The 19309-nt window shown below is 43.5% G+C and overlaps 1 protein-coding gene across 1 annotated transcript in view; it reads right to left on the bottom strand.

The window, feature by feature from the left end:
* PLEKHG1 (pleckstrin homology and RhoGEF domain containing G1) overlaps nt 1-19309 on the bottom strand; it is a 146263-nt gene that overhangs the window by 38574 nt on the left and 88380 nt on the right. The window contains exons 4-5 of the mRNA XM_066615658.1: nt 12250-12350; nt 7128-7197 (exon numbers count right to left, since the gene is read on the bottom strand). Coding sequence (XP_066471755.1) covers nt 7128-7197; nt 12250-12350 — 171 coding nt within the window. The remainder of the gene's footprint in view (nt 1-7127; nt 7198-12249; nt 12351-19309) is intronic.

The following is a 19309-nucleotide window of genomic DNA, read 5'->3' as shown; positions in this document are numbered from 1 at the left end:
TCCTTGGAAGTTTGTTTTGTGCAAGACTCATTTTGCTCTAGCACCATCCCCACTGTGCATTCACATGGAGACTGAGCATTAACAAACTGGCTGACCACAGGTAAAACTAGTCACTTTCTCTCAGCCTCACCTACCTCACAGGGTTGTTGTGAGGACAAGAAGGAGGGGAGGCGCAGCTGTGTAAACCGCTCTGAGCTCTTTGGAGGAAGGGCGGTATAAAAATGTGAATAAATAAATAAATATTTACATATGATCACAGCAGCTGAAAAATAATGATGCCACAGTTACAATCAGCTAACAATGAATTACATGCAAATTTATATTTGCATATGGCAGCTTATGCTGGAGGATGACCAAGTCTTCGTAGTCTTGCAACAACCAGTCCTGACCAGGAGAGAAGATGAAGCATTTATAGAGCATTTTACATTCTGCAATAGCATCTGGTAAGAGCAAGCTATCTTTTTTTTTCCTTTTATCAAAAGGCTTAGTACAACTATTTAGCTTTCTTAAAAAGTTCCCTTGTTATGAGTGATAGGCCATTCTACAACTTTATTTATTTAGGCATTTTCACCATGCCTTTTCATTCCATAAGGAGCAGTCAAGGCTGTCTGTAATGTTAAAATGACTACAAGGTTTACAATAAAATTGTATCTAAAATAATAAAACTATCACCAGATCAGGTATTCTACACAGGGTAACTTCTCTCTTGCCTGGATTAAATTTCAGTTTGTTTACCCACATTCTGCCAAATACCATTCCATTCACCAGTTCAGAACCTCTACACCAGTGGTTCTCAAACTCTCTGGGTCTCTGCCCAAGCCTCCTGTAGCCTCCCTGGGGTGTGGGGAGCCCGGCGCGACTTCTGGCAGGGCTTCCCACAGCAGGGAAGGTAGATGTGGAGCAATCGCGCTCCACTTCCGCTTTAGCGGGGACGGGCGCGATCACTCTGCATCCACTTTCCCTGCTGCGGGGAGCCCTGCCAGAAGTCGCGCCAAGCTCCCCGCACCCCAGGGAGGCTGCAGGAGGCTTGGGCAAGTGCACCCAAGCCTCTGCAGCCCCCTGAGTGGCACAATCCTGGGGATCACGCCACTGCCTTCCCCCCGCTTGTAGGCTGCCCCCGCCCCTTAAGAGGACAGAGACCAGGGCCCTCAGGCTGGGGCGTCGCGACACCCCAGTTTGAATAGCTCTGCTCTACACCTTCCTGGTTTGATTGAAATGGAAAGGAGAGGTACACCTGTGTCTACCTCTGGTTTGCTAACAACTAGCTCCAAATCTCCCAGAGACCTCCATCCGAGTTTCATGTAGGCAGTAAAAAGCATAGGGCACAAGTTGGAACCCTACAGGACGCCAAAGATTAAGGCATCAAGCAGCATGGCATCATCCCACTTTCCAAGATCTACCCTCCAAGAAAGACTGGAACCATGTAGTATTGTGCCTCTCAATCTCATCTCAGCAATGTAATTCTACCAAGCAGATTGATGGCTGAAAATTGTTCCATAATTATGGAACATTTAAAGTGAACCCTTGCTTATTAATATATAACTCAACAGCAATATGAATTCAAAGATAACATTTCTTCACTGAGGCAGAATATGCTTGCATCACAACCTATTAAATATATAACATTTAAACTAGCAGTTACAGCAAAAAAGCTACCCTTACAACTAACTACTAATCAGGTCAACCTCAAAACTGCAGCAGAGACATTACACTCTGTAATTAGCCAATGGTATCAGCTAACATCCTAATTACCAATCAGAATAGGGTGGGGTTCTCCAGTGGCATCTTAAATGTAGAACTCAATATCGATTATACCAAACTGTAAATAAGAATTTAAAAGCAAGCAAATATAAAAGAGCAGAAAATAGCAATCTAGATTACGATAACTATGCTGCACTCTCATGGCTACCTAATCATAATACCGCACAACTAGTAAACATCATCCCACAAATGAATTTTTTGAACCATCAGGCAATTATCACACAAATTGCATGCTTTCTTCTATTTTTCAGCACACTTTATGTTTCTCCTGCTTACCATCATGAAAAAAGGATAAATGGGAATCAGCGGCAGCTAATGATCATGTAGCCCGGTGCCAAGCTCAAGATGTTGCCCCGGAAGTGATGTCACAATCACCACACTTTTAAAAAGTGAAAAATTGGAACCCACCTGCTTCCCCCAGCAGTTCACCACCAACTTGCTCTGCTGCCTCCCCCCACTCAGTGGCATAGCTAAGGCATCTATCTGCTACCTAAAGTCAAAGAAGATTTTGTAGCTCCGCCACCATGACAAAATCAAATTTAATTAATTAAGTAAATAAATAAGAAGCTATTGGTTCCATGCTGTATCATAATAACATCTCATTGGCACTTGGAACAATCAGTCTCATAGGTCCGTTCTGAGTTAAGAAATCCACTTTTTGTTCCATAAGGCAATAGTATTTTCATTTTCTGGTTAATTGGCCATAACTTTTAAAGGAATACAAATATTCCAATACAGTTTGTTTCATTGCTTTATGCATTAAATAACCTTTGCAATGATATATAATATGATGGTATTATTCATACATACCAAAATTTTCACTATTTTGGTCTCTGATGTCAAGCTCAGCTTGTTGCCCCCTAAAGCTTGATGCCTGATGCAACTGCTACCCCCTGCACCCCCTTAGCTATGCCACTGTTGGGAATAAAAACAAAGTCAAACTAATTATTATAAAGCCCAATCTTAAGCTGAACTATCACGAAAAGTTTTGTTTAAAAGTGTTATATTAATATTCTTAATAAATAAACCTAAATCCATCAAAATGTGCAAACTCTGCCTTTAAATAGTTTTAAAAATATTTAAAAATTTCATTTGTAAAATATCTGGATTGTTTACTCTATGTTTTCAGAAGTTCTACTTAGGCTGCAATCTTACAAACCTTATCTAAGAAGAACAGCCCAATCTACCCCTGCCAGCATAACTAGTGTTGTGCCAGAGGCTGCCTTACTGCAGTTGCAAAGCAGCCTCCACTGGCATGCACTCTGAGCAGCTGACCACTTTTTTCCACTCAAGCAGTGTGCAACCACTCCAAGTGCCTGCAGGGGGTATCTTGACACCCCTTACAGTGTGGTACCCGAAGCCCTTTACCCCTCTAGCTCCCCTCAGCTATGCCACAGAGCCAGTGTTATTCAAACTAGGGCGTCACGACATCCCAGCCTGAGGGCCCTGGTCTCTGCCCCCTTAAGGGGCGAGGGCAGCCTAGAGGCGGGGGAAGGCAGTGGCGCAATCCTCAGGAGGCTGCAGGGGCTTGGGTGCACTTACCTAAGTCTCCTGCAGCCTCCCTGGGGTGCGGGGAGCCTGGCACGACTTCTGGCAGGCTCCCCGCAGCAGGGAAAGCAGGGAAATCGCACTCCTCGGACTGCCTTCCCCTGGCCCCCGCTGCCTCCTCCCCCCCACTCCTGCAAAGACTTACTGGCTCTCAAACTCTCCCAGAGAGTTTGAGAACCACTGCACTGAGCCAAATACAGTATGTCACGATCTGGGCCTGCCTGCCCACATGCTGGTTTGGCTCCAAACTGGAACTATTCCAGAAGCCTCATTAGTGACCGGAACTTTTGCTCACCTAGCCCAGCAACCCACTTTACAGACCTCTGCAGGCCTCAGAATAGCCCTCAAAAAACTCTATAAGCGACTTCCCGTTTGCTTCTGAAAACTGGAAGTGGCTTACAGAGGCTTCTGAGGCCTACAGAGGCTTATACTGTGGTCACCAGGCCGGGAGAAACCTCCAGCACCAATAAAAGCATCGCAACCACCACCCCCTCCCCTGCAGAGAATGATGTGGGTTGTGGTGCTGCAAAGTTTGGGATCACATGCTCTAGATCAGCCACACTCAGCTGGAGCCATATGGGCCCCTGGGAAGCCCTGGCGCTGTTGAAGGGCAGCACAGACTGAAAACTGTGAGAAGCGGTTTTTATGTTTATCTGTTTGTGTTGTATCCTTTTTTGACGGGGGGGGGGCTGGCTGGAACCTGAGAAGAGCTCATCAAGGAGCTGTAGGAAAAAGAAAAAAGGTTGAAAACGGCTGCTCTATACTTTTAGAGTTGTAATACTTTTATCCTTGGTATGTTTATCAACCCATCAAACCTGCCTTTCTAGTTTTAGTTAACATTATGTATTTCTGCATCTGTAGAAATACCCTTTGATGTTCTGTGAGAACCAGGCAACATGGATGGTGGCCAGCAGACAGCCATAAATCTGAAATATGTGATATGCAAGAGGCCTGAACATCAAGTAGCACTTCAAACAAAGAAAGCTACAAAGTGTAAATCCATACATATTTTTAGATAAATATATATTTCCAGATGTTACTTCAGTGCGAGTTTAGCATAAGAAAAGAAAACCTCTCCTTTGTAATGAGAATTCAGAACAGTCAGGTAACCAAATTGCCCCACACCTGCTTTAGCTCTCCCCTTCTGGTGACCAGCTGATTGCACCCAAAAATTTCTAAATCCAAATTTCTAAATCCAAAAATTTCTAAATCCAAATATATCAAAGGCCACTGAACCAACTTGGAGTCAACCTGGAGTCAGTTATTTCGTATCATGCACTCCCAAATCAAGACACCGAACTCTAAGATCAAATGTCTCTGCCAGTCTTAGTTGATCAGAAGGGGGGGGGCAATTACAGAAAAGAACAAAACTACGAACACATAAGCTTTCTAGACTGCAGTCAAAGCTGAATGCATCTCCAATTTAAAAAAAGAATTAGCAATACTGCTTTTTCTGTACTTGAAACAAAGATCCTACAGTACTGAACACAAATGGAAATGGAGCACTCAACTTTATGGAGCTTCAAAACACATCGGAATCTATCATTATAATGCAGTTAAAGTATAAGGAGAGCCCTAACCTAGGCAAAAAAGAAACCATATGTCTGTACCAAATCACTACAACAAGTCTAATGTCTTGCATATACCACACTAAAGTCCAAGAGTAATACAGAACAAGGCAACTAGCAAGACTTAAGGAATCCTTCCAAGAAAACTAATAAACTCCCTTACACAAGTTACAGAAAGACCACTCATCTGTACTTAACAGACACCACTGCTCCCAAACTTTTCTCTAATAATAGAACTGGGCTACATATATTTCAAACATTCACAGGCTTGCCATTTAAGCATAGACTAGGGTAGCTGGGGGAGAATTTGACTTTGATCTAAAAATTAAAAGAAAAGCACATTTCTAGCTATCACAGTTGTCAAGAAAAATCTGAGAATATGCTGGCATTGTTTGATCAAAGCACAGAAACTACAGCTGTACTGGGAAAGACTCCAATGGTTACGCGGTGAATAAATACTAGAACCACGGCCATTCGTCCAAAGACTACAATTCTATCCCTCCCAATCACCAAACTACAAGCTTATGCTATCCCACCCCATCCCCCCAAAAAAGGGAGAAACATTCTGGGAGTAAAATTATTCAGAAAAGAATAGATGATCAATCTTTATTTTTTATTTTGTTTGCGTTTATATCTTGCTTTTCTTCCATTATGACACTCAAGGAAGCATACATAGGGATCCCCCAGATGGTTGCATCGCCCAGCCACTGAACCAGACCTGTTTTAACTCCAGGAAGGTGGGTGCATCATGTGGTTTTCAACCATGCTCTGGTACCAAAGATCTCTTTTCATTCCAGGACAGAAAAGGCAGGATATAAATCACTTAATTCAGTGGGCCCTCCTTATCCAGAGAGTCAGCATTCACACATTTGAGTCTCTGCAGATGCCGGGCCCACACCTCAGAACACCGCCCAGACGTGACTGGAAACTACTTCTGATTGCATCTGGGAGGCCTTCTGAAGGACCCAGAGCTGCCTCCAGGTAAGTTATTGTGGCACCATAACCAAGCGCCTCCCCTGCGGATCGCAATATCTGCATTGAGTCATGGAACCAATCCCCTACTGATACTGAGGGCCCACTGAAAATACAAATAAAAAATGAACCCTGCTTCAATAAGGCACAAGCAATTATATTACAGAACTCCTATACCAAAAATGTCAGATGACAGAAGAAGAATTTAGTAAGTTGGTTACTCCATCTACTGTAACCAGAAGCATAATGCAACTTCCAACACAAAGACACTGAGTGTAAACATTTGTTCAGGAATATTTAGAGTGTGTACAGGGAGAGGGAGAAGAGGGAGAATGAGGCATTTCCAGTGTACAATCTTTTTTCTTCTCCAAAGCTTCCTTATTTATAACCAGGGGGCCCAAGATCACCAGGCATCTGAGGTAGCATGACAAATGCTCTTCCTCCTTACTCAGTGATTTGCCAATTTTGTAAGCGATTCAACAACCTCTTTTCATCCCACTCTCTGGATTGGAAAAGGAAGAGGAAGTGTACCCACTATTCTAAGCCACCACTCTCCTCCACATTTCTTCTTCCACTCCAACTCCCTCCTCCTCTTCCAATATAGAAGCGCTTCCCAAACTCCTACAAGGCAGTTGGGAGCACTGTAAGTGTGCGTGGGGGAGGGGCTAGGCAGCAATGCAATCCCCAGGATTGTGCTGCCAGGGCCTTCCAGCCAGCACCAGAGTCATGGAGCCATGTGCAGAACTCCCAAGCCTCTGTAAGTGTAAAAAGAAAAAAAGGCACTTCTGGTTTTGCAACAAAACCGGAAGTGCACTTTTTTTTTTAAACACAAACAGATTTGGGGAACCCTATGGAGGGCTCCCCAGAATCCCCTGGACCCTGGGGATTCTGAGCCAGGACTCTGGCTAGCGGTAAGTAAAAAACACACCTCCTGTCCCCAGCAGCAGCATGATCCTGGGGATCACGTTGCTGCCCTCGCCCCTTAAAGGAGCAGGGATAAGTGCTTCCCTGGCCTGTGGGTCATGAACCAGTTTGGGAACCACTGTAATACAGGAAAAGGAGGAGCAACAATGGAACAAGTGGGTGGACTGACTTGGGGGACTTCATCAATCTGCTTCCTGAGCTGACCACCTCAGATGTCCTCATGGGTGGACTGGCCCTATATAAGTGTGTGTTTATACACTTGTCAGCTGTAGACATTTGGATGGCTGTAATTACCTTGAAATTTTACATGCAAAGAGCACAATATACCAAACTGCAGCAAAGAGTTTCACTTACCTTTGAAACAAAACATTCTGCTATAGCCACAGGGTCATTTTCACAGTTTTCCAAGTCTTGCAAAAGTTCACTAGATCACACAAATTAAAAGGGGGGGGGGGAATGTGAGCCATTTTTTTTAAAGGATATGCAAATAGTCAAGTATCTAAATAACATGCTCCAATCAAAATAATCACTATGCTTTAAGAAGCAATTTAAAATAAAACAGCCATGTTAATATGGTGACCTCCCATAGGACAAAACTGAGTTAACATACCTGCTGTTACCACCAATGTTCTGGCTCTCTCTCTTTTACACTTATTCTGGCTATGTGAAAAATTATAGTTTGCTTACCTCCACTACTCCCTTGGGTCACTGCTTGTTTTTCTCATTTGTTAGGCTGCAATCCTATATATACTTATTATGTTAAATGGTAAGACTTACTTCTGAGTAACATGTATAGGTTTGTGTTAAGTCTACTAGCTCCTGTAGGTATTGGTTTAAAAAAATGGAAGTATATAGATATGAACTTGTATGGTGCTGTTCTTTCATGAAGTGATGCGTGTGTCCTTTAAGCACTGTACAGCCAGTAACTCTTCAACACTAGGAGAGAAGCATGCAGTGCTAATATGCCACAGGGTGCAGCACACATCTCTCTCCAAAAGGGGTGAAGGAGAAAAGATGGTGGAGAAAACCAGGCACAGCATGAGGGAGGAAAGGAAAGAGCAGTTTTATGCCACACTGTTTAACAACCTGCCCTGTTGGGTTTACTAACAAGATTCCATGTACTGACTGTTCCTTTAGTTTTGATACGCGTATACGGTATCCAAACAGATATTAGTATTCTGTTCTTTTTCTAAAAATAAGTTCCTGTCCCCTTAAAAAAGGGGGATATTAGCAGCACAAATCTAAATTTTGCAACAGATATAGAAGCACAAAAGACAACCAACACTCCTTTCAGGTAGGTAACATGAGATACTGTAACAGGCCCATAACTCAGTGGAGATTTGAAACTGGGATTCCTTAGTCTATGCCAGGGGTTGGCAACCTTAAACACTCAGAGAGCCATTTGGACCCATTTTCCGGAGGAAAAAAAACCTCAGGAGCCGCAAAACCCTTTTGACGTATAAAATGAAGGTAATACTGCATATATAGTTTTTTTCACCTTTATGCTCTTATAGGTCCCATTTTTATAATGTAGCCCCCTCTTGTAGCTTTTAGTTAGCTTTGTCATACATTCTTGTCCTGTGTTTTCAGACGCCTGGTCCTCTATGGTGTTTTGCCTGATTCCAAGGCCATTCTCTGCCTGGAGAATTAGGCCCACTTTAAGCAAATTAGTTCCCCTTCTTTCCCCCAACAAATGACCCTGGTTTTGCCCTGCAGTCCTGCTGGACCCCACCTCCAGGATAGCTCGGCTGTTCAACCTGCAGATGTCCTCTCTCTTGCCAGCAGCCTCCCACAACTACAGCAGACCCTGGGTCCTCAGCAGGACTTGGGCACAGCAGCCACACACCAAACTCTAGTGTCTCCAGCAGTCCATTAGTCACAAAGTCAGTCAGAGCATCCAGGGCAGAGTCCAAAGTCAATAAGCCAAGTCATAGTCCAAGATCAGATTCCAAAATAAGTCAGTCAAATCAGTCAGAGTATCCAAGTCAAAATCAATAAGCCCAGTCAGTCTCCTCTCCAACCTCCAACCTGCACTCCTTCTACAACCCACACCCCCTTCCTCAGGTGCTCCTTATATCCCTGAGGGCCCTATTGCCTTCAAGTGGCTGCAGCTGTGCAGCACACTCTGCTGGATGCCCAGGCCTTACCCTTAAAGGGGCCACTGCTGACACCACATCTACCTCCTCACCAGATCTTCCAGGATTCCAATACATATGGTGGTTATGACATCTGCTTATCTTACATGGATACTAAAGAACTCCCCCCACCTTCCAGAGGCACCCTGCTGGAAGGAAAAAAGGACACAGACTCCAGAGGTGGGGAAGAGAAGAAGGGGGGGCAGCCACAGGCCAGCTTCTGCCCTGCCTGCCTGCCTGCCTGCCCTCCCTCACTCAGGTTGCAACCCTCTCCACACTATCCTGGGAGTAAGCCCCATTGGCTTAAAGGTCAAACAGACCTACGCGGGAGGGGGGGAACCATAGGCCAGCTTCTGCCCTGCCTGCCTGCCTGCCTGCCCTCCCTCACTCAGGTTGCAACCCTCTCCACACTATCCTGGGAGTAAGCCCCATTGGCTTAAAGGTCAAACAGACCTACGCGGGAGGGGGGGAACCATAGGCCAGCTTCTGCCCTGCCTGCCTGCCTGCCCTCACTCAGGCTGCAACCTTCTCCACACTATCCTGGGAGTAAGCCCCATTGACTACAATGGGACTTCTGAGCAGACAAGTTGGTTTGAGCTCTCAGGCTGCAGTCCTCTCCACACTTTCCTGGGAGGAAGCCTAACTGACTACTTGTGAGTAGACCTGCATAGGAGGGGGCTGAGGCTGCAGCCCTCCACACCTTCCTGGGAGGAAGCCCCACTGACTACAGCAGGGCTTACTTGTGAGTAGACCTGCACAGGAGGAGGCTGAGGATACAGCCCTCCACACCTTCCTGGGAGTAGCCCAGGGACTACATCAGGGCTTACTCTGGAACAGACGGGCTCCCACTCACCCGTCCTTGCGCTTGGCCATGAGCAGGCTTCAAGGCTGCCATCCCAGGCGCCCTTTCCTGGGAGTAAGCTTCATCCTCTGTAATGGGGCTTACAACTGAGTAGACACACGTAGGAGCAGGTGCCAAGGCTGCCATCCCAGGCACCCTTTCCTGGGAGTAAGCTTCATCCGCTGTAATGGGGCTTACAACTGAGTAGACACGCATAGGAGCAGGCTCCACGGCTGCAATCCCAGGCACCCTTTCCTGGGAGCAAGCTTCATCCACTGTAATGGGGCTTACTACTGAGTAGACACACAGGATGTCTCCTCTGCTGTGGAGGAAAAGCCTCTCCTTGCACTGAGTGGGAACCTGCTCAGGGAAAGTCCGGCTGCAAGGGCTTGCAATGGCTGAGGAGGAAGGCGGCTCAGGATTGGCTGGTGGTCAGCCAGTGAAGGGCCCTGCGCCATTCCAACAGAAAAAGCCAGGAGCCTGCTGGATGCTGATTGGCTGAGCCTGCTGGAGAGTTGGGGAAGGGAAAAACAGGGACCTTAAGCCTGCAGAGCGGGCAAAATTGGAAAGGGAAACCAATGCGGGACAGGTGGGGGTGAAGGGAGAGGAGGGCAGTGAGCTCAGGGGGCAGAGGGAAGCAGCCTGCCCTCCCAACACAGGTGCCTCCTGTCACACTCTTTGCCACTTTCACCTGGAGGAGCCGCAGCAGACAGCTGAAAGAGCTGCATGCGGCTCTAGAAACGCAGGTTGCCAACCCCTGGTCTATGCTTTTGAGATAGTTGCATAGATCGGGGGCCTCCAAAGTACGGCCTGAGGTGCGCTGAGAAAATCATCTCAGGCATGGTGGTGGCAAAGCCTTACTGTTCTGCCTTGTCACCGCCCATCTTTGCACCCAACCTGTACAGAAACTCACACTGGGCAGATACTTCCACTGCCGGTTGCCCCAGAAGGCTCTGCGCCCCAATTTCCTGGGGGAAATGGCTGCCCAGCACAAGTCCCTGCACAGATGGGGAATGAAGATAGGAGACAGCAGGGCAGAAGTGTAAGGCTTCACCACCGCCACGCCCGAGATGATTTTCTTGGTGCAACAGATCTAGCCCATGGGCCATAGTTTGGAGGCCTCTGGTATAGATTGTGCAGTCATGACAAAGCGCTTTTATCATTAGCTCATGTGGGGAAAAAATGTCACTGTTGAGGTCTCAGAACAACAAAACACTCATATATGAAAAGAGAAATAAAAAAATTTAGTCATCTTTCCCTGTCTAGGCCAAGTGGTACTTTGTGAATGACGCAGCAGCAAGGAATTCTGATTCTCTTTTTCAAATATCTTCACATGTTCGAAATAAGTCTTGAGAATTTTAGACTGCCAAAAACAGAACACAGTAAAAACAACATAGACACTAAAACCACTCAGAGGGCAACTATTTTACATAACTTTATCTTCTAATAAGCCTTATTTTTATTTGTAGTACCTGAAATTATTTAGCAGAGACTTTTCTTGACATTAATCCAGTGGATGTAAATGTAGATCAAAGTGGAGGAATTATTTAACATGACATGACTACAAATGGCTACCATTATCCTGCAAATACATACAGTTAAAAAGAAGGGACAGCATCACATGCCTGCCAACTTGTGTTCGATAAAAGATAGCAGTTATTTATGCCAGCTGCACTTGATACAAAAGCCAGCATATGATCTTTGACCTTGTCTTCCATCACTCTTTACACTAGCTAAATACATATACAGAGCACTGCAACACAGAGCAGCATTGTCTGTAATATTGTCATATCATTGTCATGTAATATTTGAACTAGAAAGAAATCATGAGGTAATGTACACATTGAATTGTTTTGGGAACAATGGACAAGTGTACATTTTGGTGATTTTCTATACCATGAAGTCTGAAGAGAAGTTAGGTGGGTATTTAGGCTACCTCTCCTCAGTCTCTTCCATACAAAGGGATCTGTAAAAGTCAATAAAGGGATCTGGAAAGGCCCTTCTTGCTTCCATGGAAAAACAAAAAAGATAGAAATATGAAGAGAATCTCTCTGACCAGAATACACCTTTCTGGGTGAAGACCAGGTTCAGAAGCAAAATTGGAAACTAAGGCTCCTCCCACTCCCATAGAAGAAAAGTGAAAACATCATTCTGATTTGGCAGTTAACTCCTTGTTTCTCCAACCACAGGAGAAGATGATATGGACAGAAGGAAAGCAGATTAGGCCCTAATTACTCAGCAGGCTCTTGCTCTTTAACACTTGTTTGCCCCAATCTCTATCCATATATGGGCAGGGCTTGGAATGCTCTAATGACATCCAGGAAGTTGTCTGTGGAAATCACCGCAGAACTCCAATAGTCTTCTCACGCATATCTCCTGCTCAATCCCCACATGTATCATACGCACTTAAGTGGTATTCTCTTAGGATACAAGAATAAGCACAAAGCCTTTAATGTGTCATCTCCATACACGCTTTCATTTAAGTCAAATATTTACTTACCTATTGAAATGATAGATGTCCTTTATGTTTCCAAACAAAGCTGATCTTTCCTCCAACCCCAAGGAAAGCTTGGATTGGTCACTGATACAGTCAAGGTAATCCTATGAAATAAATGAGAAAGATGCCTTAAACATGTCTGCTCTTTTCTTCTTCAGTAAATGGAACTAACTTTAATTATGCAAGATGAGTCTCTTCCAGATCAATTTCACTTTATATTACTGTAATCCTTTCAGTAGCTCTACTCTGAACAGTCATTCCATTATGGAAGTTAACAATACTTATCTGTTCACTAGTACCAAGGGAAAACCCAAAGACAGAATGCTTTGCTATGCTGATCAAACTGTACAGTGTATGTTTCTCAAGCTGTAAATGTATTCAGATTTCACCCACAGTGACAGCTTAATTATCTCCATTAATTAACTCAATAAGTTCAATGACATTTACCTATATTAAGTTGGATTTTTTTTTTTCTTTTATTGAAGGCACCTGGATTTCATACAGAAAACATAAGCAAAAGCTGGCTTGGAAAAAATATGACCATCTTGCAGAGTTATTGAAATAGCATTTTTAAAATTCCAACACACAATGCAATATAAATACTATAGTTGCCAACGTGTAAAGAATAGAGCCTCTTGTTTTCTGCAATGCTCACCTGGCATATTAGTGAGACTCCAGCATGTGCTGAATTGCAATACATTGCAGCAAAGATTTATGTAGCATACATTTAGCCTGCACAAACAAGTGGGCTGTACGTTAACCAGGAAAACATTACTCTAACTTAAGTAGTTTTCAGGTTGCTTCCACATCAACTTGTCTACTAGGGAACCCTGACGCTCTGCCACAGTATCCGAAAAGATGCACTTGGGGCATGTTCTATTACACACATTCAGTTCACATGGGAAACTGGTTGGTCCTGACCCTTCACTGGCCCTAGAACACACAAGGTTTTGTAGGAAAAGATTGGTAATAACGGGCAAGCTGTCTTTCAGGAGGTTAGTACCAATATTGATAACTCCCAATAAGTTTCTAGAGAATCTTATAATTACTGAAAACCATCTGAAAAACCACAGTTCTAGTTTGACAAAAAAAAACAAACTTGTCCCTCACAACATGTATGGCAAGATATTCTCAGAATTCTCAGATAATTCTGATAGCAGGTAGTAAGCCCTAGGTGTTCTGAAGCATCACCTTTCCAGAACTGTGTAATTTATAGTCCAGTCTGATCTGGGCCTTGTGCTGATGGACACTGTGTTGGGGGCATCAGTGTCATCAATATCCTATGCCCACAGCACAGTCTCAACATCCCCCCCCCCATCCTCTCAGATTTACACAGCCAAAAAGCTGGTACAGATCCAAATAGACCCACTGGGGACCATGGTACAGTGGAGTAGGTAAGAAGATTTAGAAACGGACTTCACTGAAAAGCATTGTGCTTAAGTAGCATTAGGCATTATCAAAGTATCTCTTGTGTCAAGAACTTTGACAACTCATTCATACACAAGTCAATTCTTGATGTTAACAGTCATCAAGCAAGTGTATGAACCAGTTCCATGGTGTCTTGGGTAAAAACAATTTAAGGTACTATTTAGCACAGCAAAAAAAACCTAGCTTGTTTTCATAATGTTTATAAGGAAACTCTGCAGGAGGAAGGAAAACAATAATGCAAGAGTGAGAACAGCTGGACCAATGTTAACAAAAGAAATGACAAGATTTTTAGCCTGGGGTTTTAGACAACACAATGTGGCACTCTGCCAATGATAACACAACTGTCTGGAGTACTAAAATAAAAGAATTTGAAAACTTTCAGCTAGAGCAGGAAGATCTTTATAATACTGTAATCATATATCCTATGTAGGTTTTGAAATAAGATACACTAAAAGTGAAGATCTAGTTGGAAACTGTCGTTGGGTGTGCTCATAGTTGCTGTGTTATAATATAGATAACAATGCGACAGCATCTATACCCACCAGATTTTGCTACATTGAACCATGTCTTGGTAACTACAAGGCAGTGGCTCCCAAACCTTTTTGACTGGCGGCTCCCTTGACCTACTTGGCCATTGGCTGCAGCTCTCCCATTAGGGCTACAATCCTATACATTGTAGAGGCAGCAGGTTTTACATGAGGATTCTGTGGCTCTCCTAGCTGGGTTCCACAGCTCACCATTTGGGAACAACTGCTACAAGGCAGTACTGTTATAATATTTTGAAGCTGACTCAAACTCAGGAGCATTTCAAAATGCTTGCATACTTTCAAAAGCAGTTTGACACGTAGAATGGTAGAAGACAAGCCTAACTTCCTTGGACTCACGGAACTAGCTGCATGGTTCTTTGGGTCCCAGCATTTCACCACCTAATCAAAGTGTGCTACAATGGTTGGCACTGCAGAGTCAGGATCATAACCCACAACAGGGTTAGTCAAACTAACCTTCCTCTTTGGCCTCTGATGACTGACCCTGGGAAAAATGCAGGACCAATTAGTATATTGCAGCACACCACAATACTGTATTCAGGCTGCATATCTATTGAAATAGACTCCTGGCCCAACTATTTCTTGACAAATTTCTCCTCAACAATAATGTTTTCCCTGTTTCAATAATCTGAATTAGTATTCACTCAAAGATTCAAGCTTTGTTCACACTAACATAACTTTTAACTCAAAACAGAATTTGTCCTTGCTTATGAACAATGTTATCCTATTTAAACACAGTTTTTAAATCAACAGATACAAGGTTTCCAACAAACTCCATGTCATCCAAACTCCCCAGCATACATGATCTACACCTCTACTTTCCACTTCACCTCCACCAATTTATGACCTCATCACTAAAGCCTGCTCTCTTAAATATGTGTGTGAATAAGTCATTTTAACCATGTCCCTGGGGTTTCCTGAAACTGCAAGTGACCTTTTGTTTTCACTCATACAAGATGCCTTGAAGCAGATATTTTTAAGAAGCTTCATGAAGCAGAAAGGATCACTACACACACAGCTAGCTAGGTTAAAGAGTGAAAAATGAGTACAAAACCAGCAAGGGTCATTTCCAGCTGTACTTTTAACACGTTTGCTTTCAACATAATGAGATGGAGCAAACTAACAGCCTGCCCCAAATACCACCTGACTGGGTCACACAAGTAACTAGATGTCAAAAGTGGCGATAAAAACTTATATAGAAATCATATACATTTCTTTGAAGACGCTTGAGGGGGGACATGATTGAGACATACAAAATTATGCAGGGGATGGACAGAGTGGATAGGGAGATGCTCTTTACACTCTCACATAATACCAGAACCAGGGGACATCCACTAAAATTGAGTGTTGGGCGGGTTAGGACAGACAAAAGAAAATATTTCTTTACTCAGCGCGTGGTCGGTCTGTGGAACTCCTTGCCACAGGATGTGGTGCTGGCGTCTAGCCTAGACGCCTTTAAAAGGGGATTGGACGAGTTTCTGGAGGAAAAATCCATTATGGGGTACAAGCCATGATGTGTATGCGCAACCTCCTGATTTTAGGAATGGGTTAAGTCAGAATGCCAGATGTAGGGGAGAGCACCAGGATGAGGTCTCTTGTTATCTGGTGTGCTCCCTGGGGCATTTGGTGGGCCGCTGTGAGATACAGGAAGCTGGACTAGATGGGCCTATGGCCTGATCCAGTGGGGCTGTTCTTATGTTCTTATGTTCTTATGATACATGTGTTTATCCAGTTACAGGTGAGCATCGCTTAGCAACGCTTCGGCCAGCAACAGCCCGCATATACAACGGCTGCTGCTGGTCCCTGTTCACCCCTCTCCTCAGCTTCTGAAACTGAGGGGCGCTGTGCTCCCCTCACCTCCAGAGGTTTTTCTGAGCCTTGCAGAGGCAGTGCGCATTTACACACTACGTCCCCAAGGCTCAGACTGTCCATTTCGGGCGAAAACAGGTTCAGCAGTTATTGTCCCCTGCCAACACAAGACCTCTACTGACACATCTCTCTAAACAGCAATGGCATTATGTTACAGGGATAATCACTGAGGGGGGAAAATGAGGGGTCCTATTTTTGACACACTCCTTCCCTTTCTTCCAAATGAAAGAATCAAAGATCCCCAAAAGCTGAAGTAGATAAACTCTCAGCCTTTTGCCTACACTGATTTGAATTCACAATAGTGATTGCAAGTCAATCAGCAATGTGGTTGAATAATGCATGTTCACTGCTATAAGAAGAGCAACTACAATAGCAGTAATCTTCAATCTAGGCCAGTGTCTCCCAAACCGTGGGTCGGGACCCATTAGGTGGGTCGCGAGCCAATTTCAGGTGGGTCCCCATTCATTTCAATATTTTATTTTTAATATATTAGACTTGATGCTTCCATGGTGTGTGACTGTATTTGGGGAAATGTTACAAACCTGTACTTTTAACAAGCTACTATGTATATTCTTTTAATAACGATAGCAAATGGGACTTATTCCTGGAAGTGTGGGTAGGATTGCAGCCTAGGATTTTAAAAATTTTTCCTGCTTGATGTCACTTCCGATCATGACATCACTTCTGGTGGGTCCTGACAGATTCTCATTCTAAAATGTGGGTCCCGGTACTAAATTTGTGAGAACCACTGATCTAGGCAATTCTATAGCTCAATAGAGTAGGAGTGCAAGCAGTCCCTCTCCAACTCGAAAGGAATAAAAAAAGATGAACAGAATAACTGTTGAGAATTCATATGTATAACTGAAGAATTATGTAACAATTTGTTTTGAGCATCCCACCCAGTTTCCAAAATCAGCTTTGAGCTATTACAGACATTATTTTAATGTTCTTAAACCATCAGGATTAAGAACCTAGTACAGATACTGCTAGCAGCCTATGTTACATTGGACTTCAGACAAATGTTAGCAAACAAACTAAGCAACATGATGCAAACCAGTTTTAGCTAAGTTTTAACCATATCTGCTGTGAGGAAAAAGGAAGAAGGAATAAAGAAGGAAGAAGGAATGAACTGGCAGGATGTAGCCTCTACACACAGACCTAGGAAGACACAGTTTTAGGGCCAAGCTATACAGTATGATAAGTTTGCCCTGTATGTAAGTTCTTCTTAAACCACATAGTGGCTGCAAAGCCCCCCAATCAGGATCATGACAATGGTGACAGGTATTTAGACTTTTCCACCTTCCTCCTAACAAAAACCATACTCCTGAAGCTGCTATTAGCCTTAGGGGATTGTCCATTTAGCCTTGTCCACTTAGCCTTGTCCATTTAGCCTTGGACTTAAATTTAGCCATTTAGCCATTGTCCATTTAGCCTTGTCCACTTGTCCACTTAGCCTTGTCCATTTGCACCAATGGACAAGGCACAGCTGGGAAGTGTTAAACACCTCATGGTCCCAATTATCATTTTCCCCATGTGTTATTTAGCATAAACACACCCCACAAGATAAAACAACACTTTTAATCACAACATGTAGCAATAGAAAAAGATTGTATAACAACTCTGCAGGTCACAGTTACTTGATGGGACAACACCCACCAGTTTTACCCATAGTTAAGAACAGTAATTGCATAAGTGTTAACCATAGTTCTCTAATAAGGGTTCACTCTTAGTATTTGAAACCAATTTTTTAACAAGCTGGTTAAACAATTTTAACTAGTATAATTTTTAAATACACACTCTCTAAGAATTCATCATAAAATCACCAAAAGGGCCAACAGAATATATCAAGTGAAGCATAGTTAAAGCTTCACCTGAAGGCTGCCACAGTAGCAGAAGGTGAACGTATACATCTTAAGAGGACAAGGGGAAGAATTCTGATTCATGTACACTGGTCTGCTTTTGCTTCCTACAGATTTCAGATAAATAGACGAAGTTCGCCAGCAAGTATCTCTGATGCTCATAATCCCTTGAAAAACCTTAACTCCCGTCCCAGTGCATGTGGTAATGCCTTGCAGCTTTAAAGGCATCATTATTGAAGCTCATATCTAGTGTTTGGGGCTGTTTATGTTCAAAGAGAAAATGTGAGCTGGGAGGCAAAAACTGCATGGCAACAATAGCAGCTGCCCTTCCTTCTTCAGGTGATATGAAATACTTTAATCACCCCATGGAGAATGCCAGCCAGCGTACTTATAATTAGCTTCTGGCTGATTATACCACTGTCATAAAGCTCAGCATGTTCAAGGCTGCCTACACAAGAGGCTGAAGTAAAGCCTCTTAAACATTTTCGCTGTCTGTGGCACTGTCAAGTCAATTTTCACAGGACAGCCTCAGCGGCTGGGCATTTCGCTTGCTCTGTTCAGAGGCTAGCCACTTTCAGGGATAAAACATCCTGCACAAACAGAGTAAATTCCTCAGAACAATATTCACCCCAAATGCTAGACAAAATACAAAAGAAAGAATGGGAGGGGGAGCAGCACTCTCCCTGAAGCAAGAGGAACCTTATAATGAAGCTCCTCTTAAATCTGACAACCGTGTAAAACATTACCATAGATATGGTGCATTTACTAAAAGACCTCAGCTGGAGTTCCACTAACAACCAGAAAACATGCACAGTGCAACATTTTTTAGACATGCCCTTTTAAAAACCATTCCGTGTCTTTAGCATCAGTGACTGAGGAATGCTTGGTCAAGCTGGGCTCACAATGGCCTGACACACAGCATTTTTTCCAGCTACTCTGGTCACTTTCTAATTCAGAATGCTAATTGCTGCGCAAATTCTTACTTTTCACATATAAAAAAGTGACAAAAAGGATACCAGTGGAGATATATTCAGACACACCCATGAAAATCTCTAATAGCCTGGGGCCAAAACAATGACTACTTCACTAAGAAAGGTCTCTCCCCCACGACCATTAGAATCTCTGCAAGTGAATACAAAAACAAACACCAGAATTTACTGCATTTTTTTAAATGTAGAAGCTATCAAATACTGGACAGGCAGTCAAATATATGAATTTTTAAGAAGGAAACATTAAAATGGGAAAATAATGCGCAATACCCATCCCAACCAATTTAGGATACAACAAAGGCACTCATACACACTCCACTTTCCTCCTGTTGCTTCCCTGCTGTTTTAAGAGAGATGAGAGACCAGGAGGCCA

This window comes from Tiliqua scincoides, chromosome 1, assembly GCF_035046505.1.
Source record: "Tiliqua scincoides isolate rTilSci1 chromosome 1, rTilSci1.hap2, whole genome shotgun sequence".
NCBI lineage: Eukaryota > Metazoa > Chordata > Lepidosauria > Squamata > Scincidae > Tiliqua > Tiliqua scincoides.
This window is presented reverse-complemented; position numbering and strand designations above follow the sequence as displayed.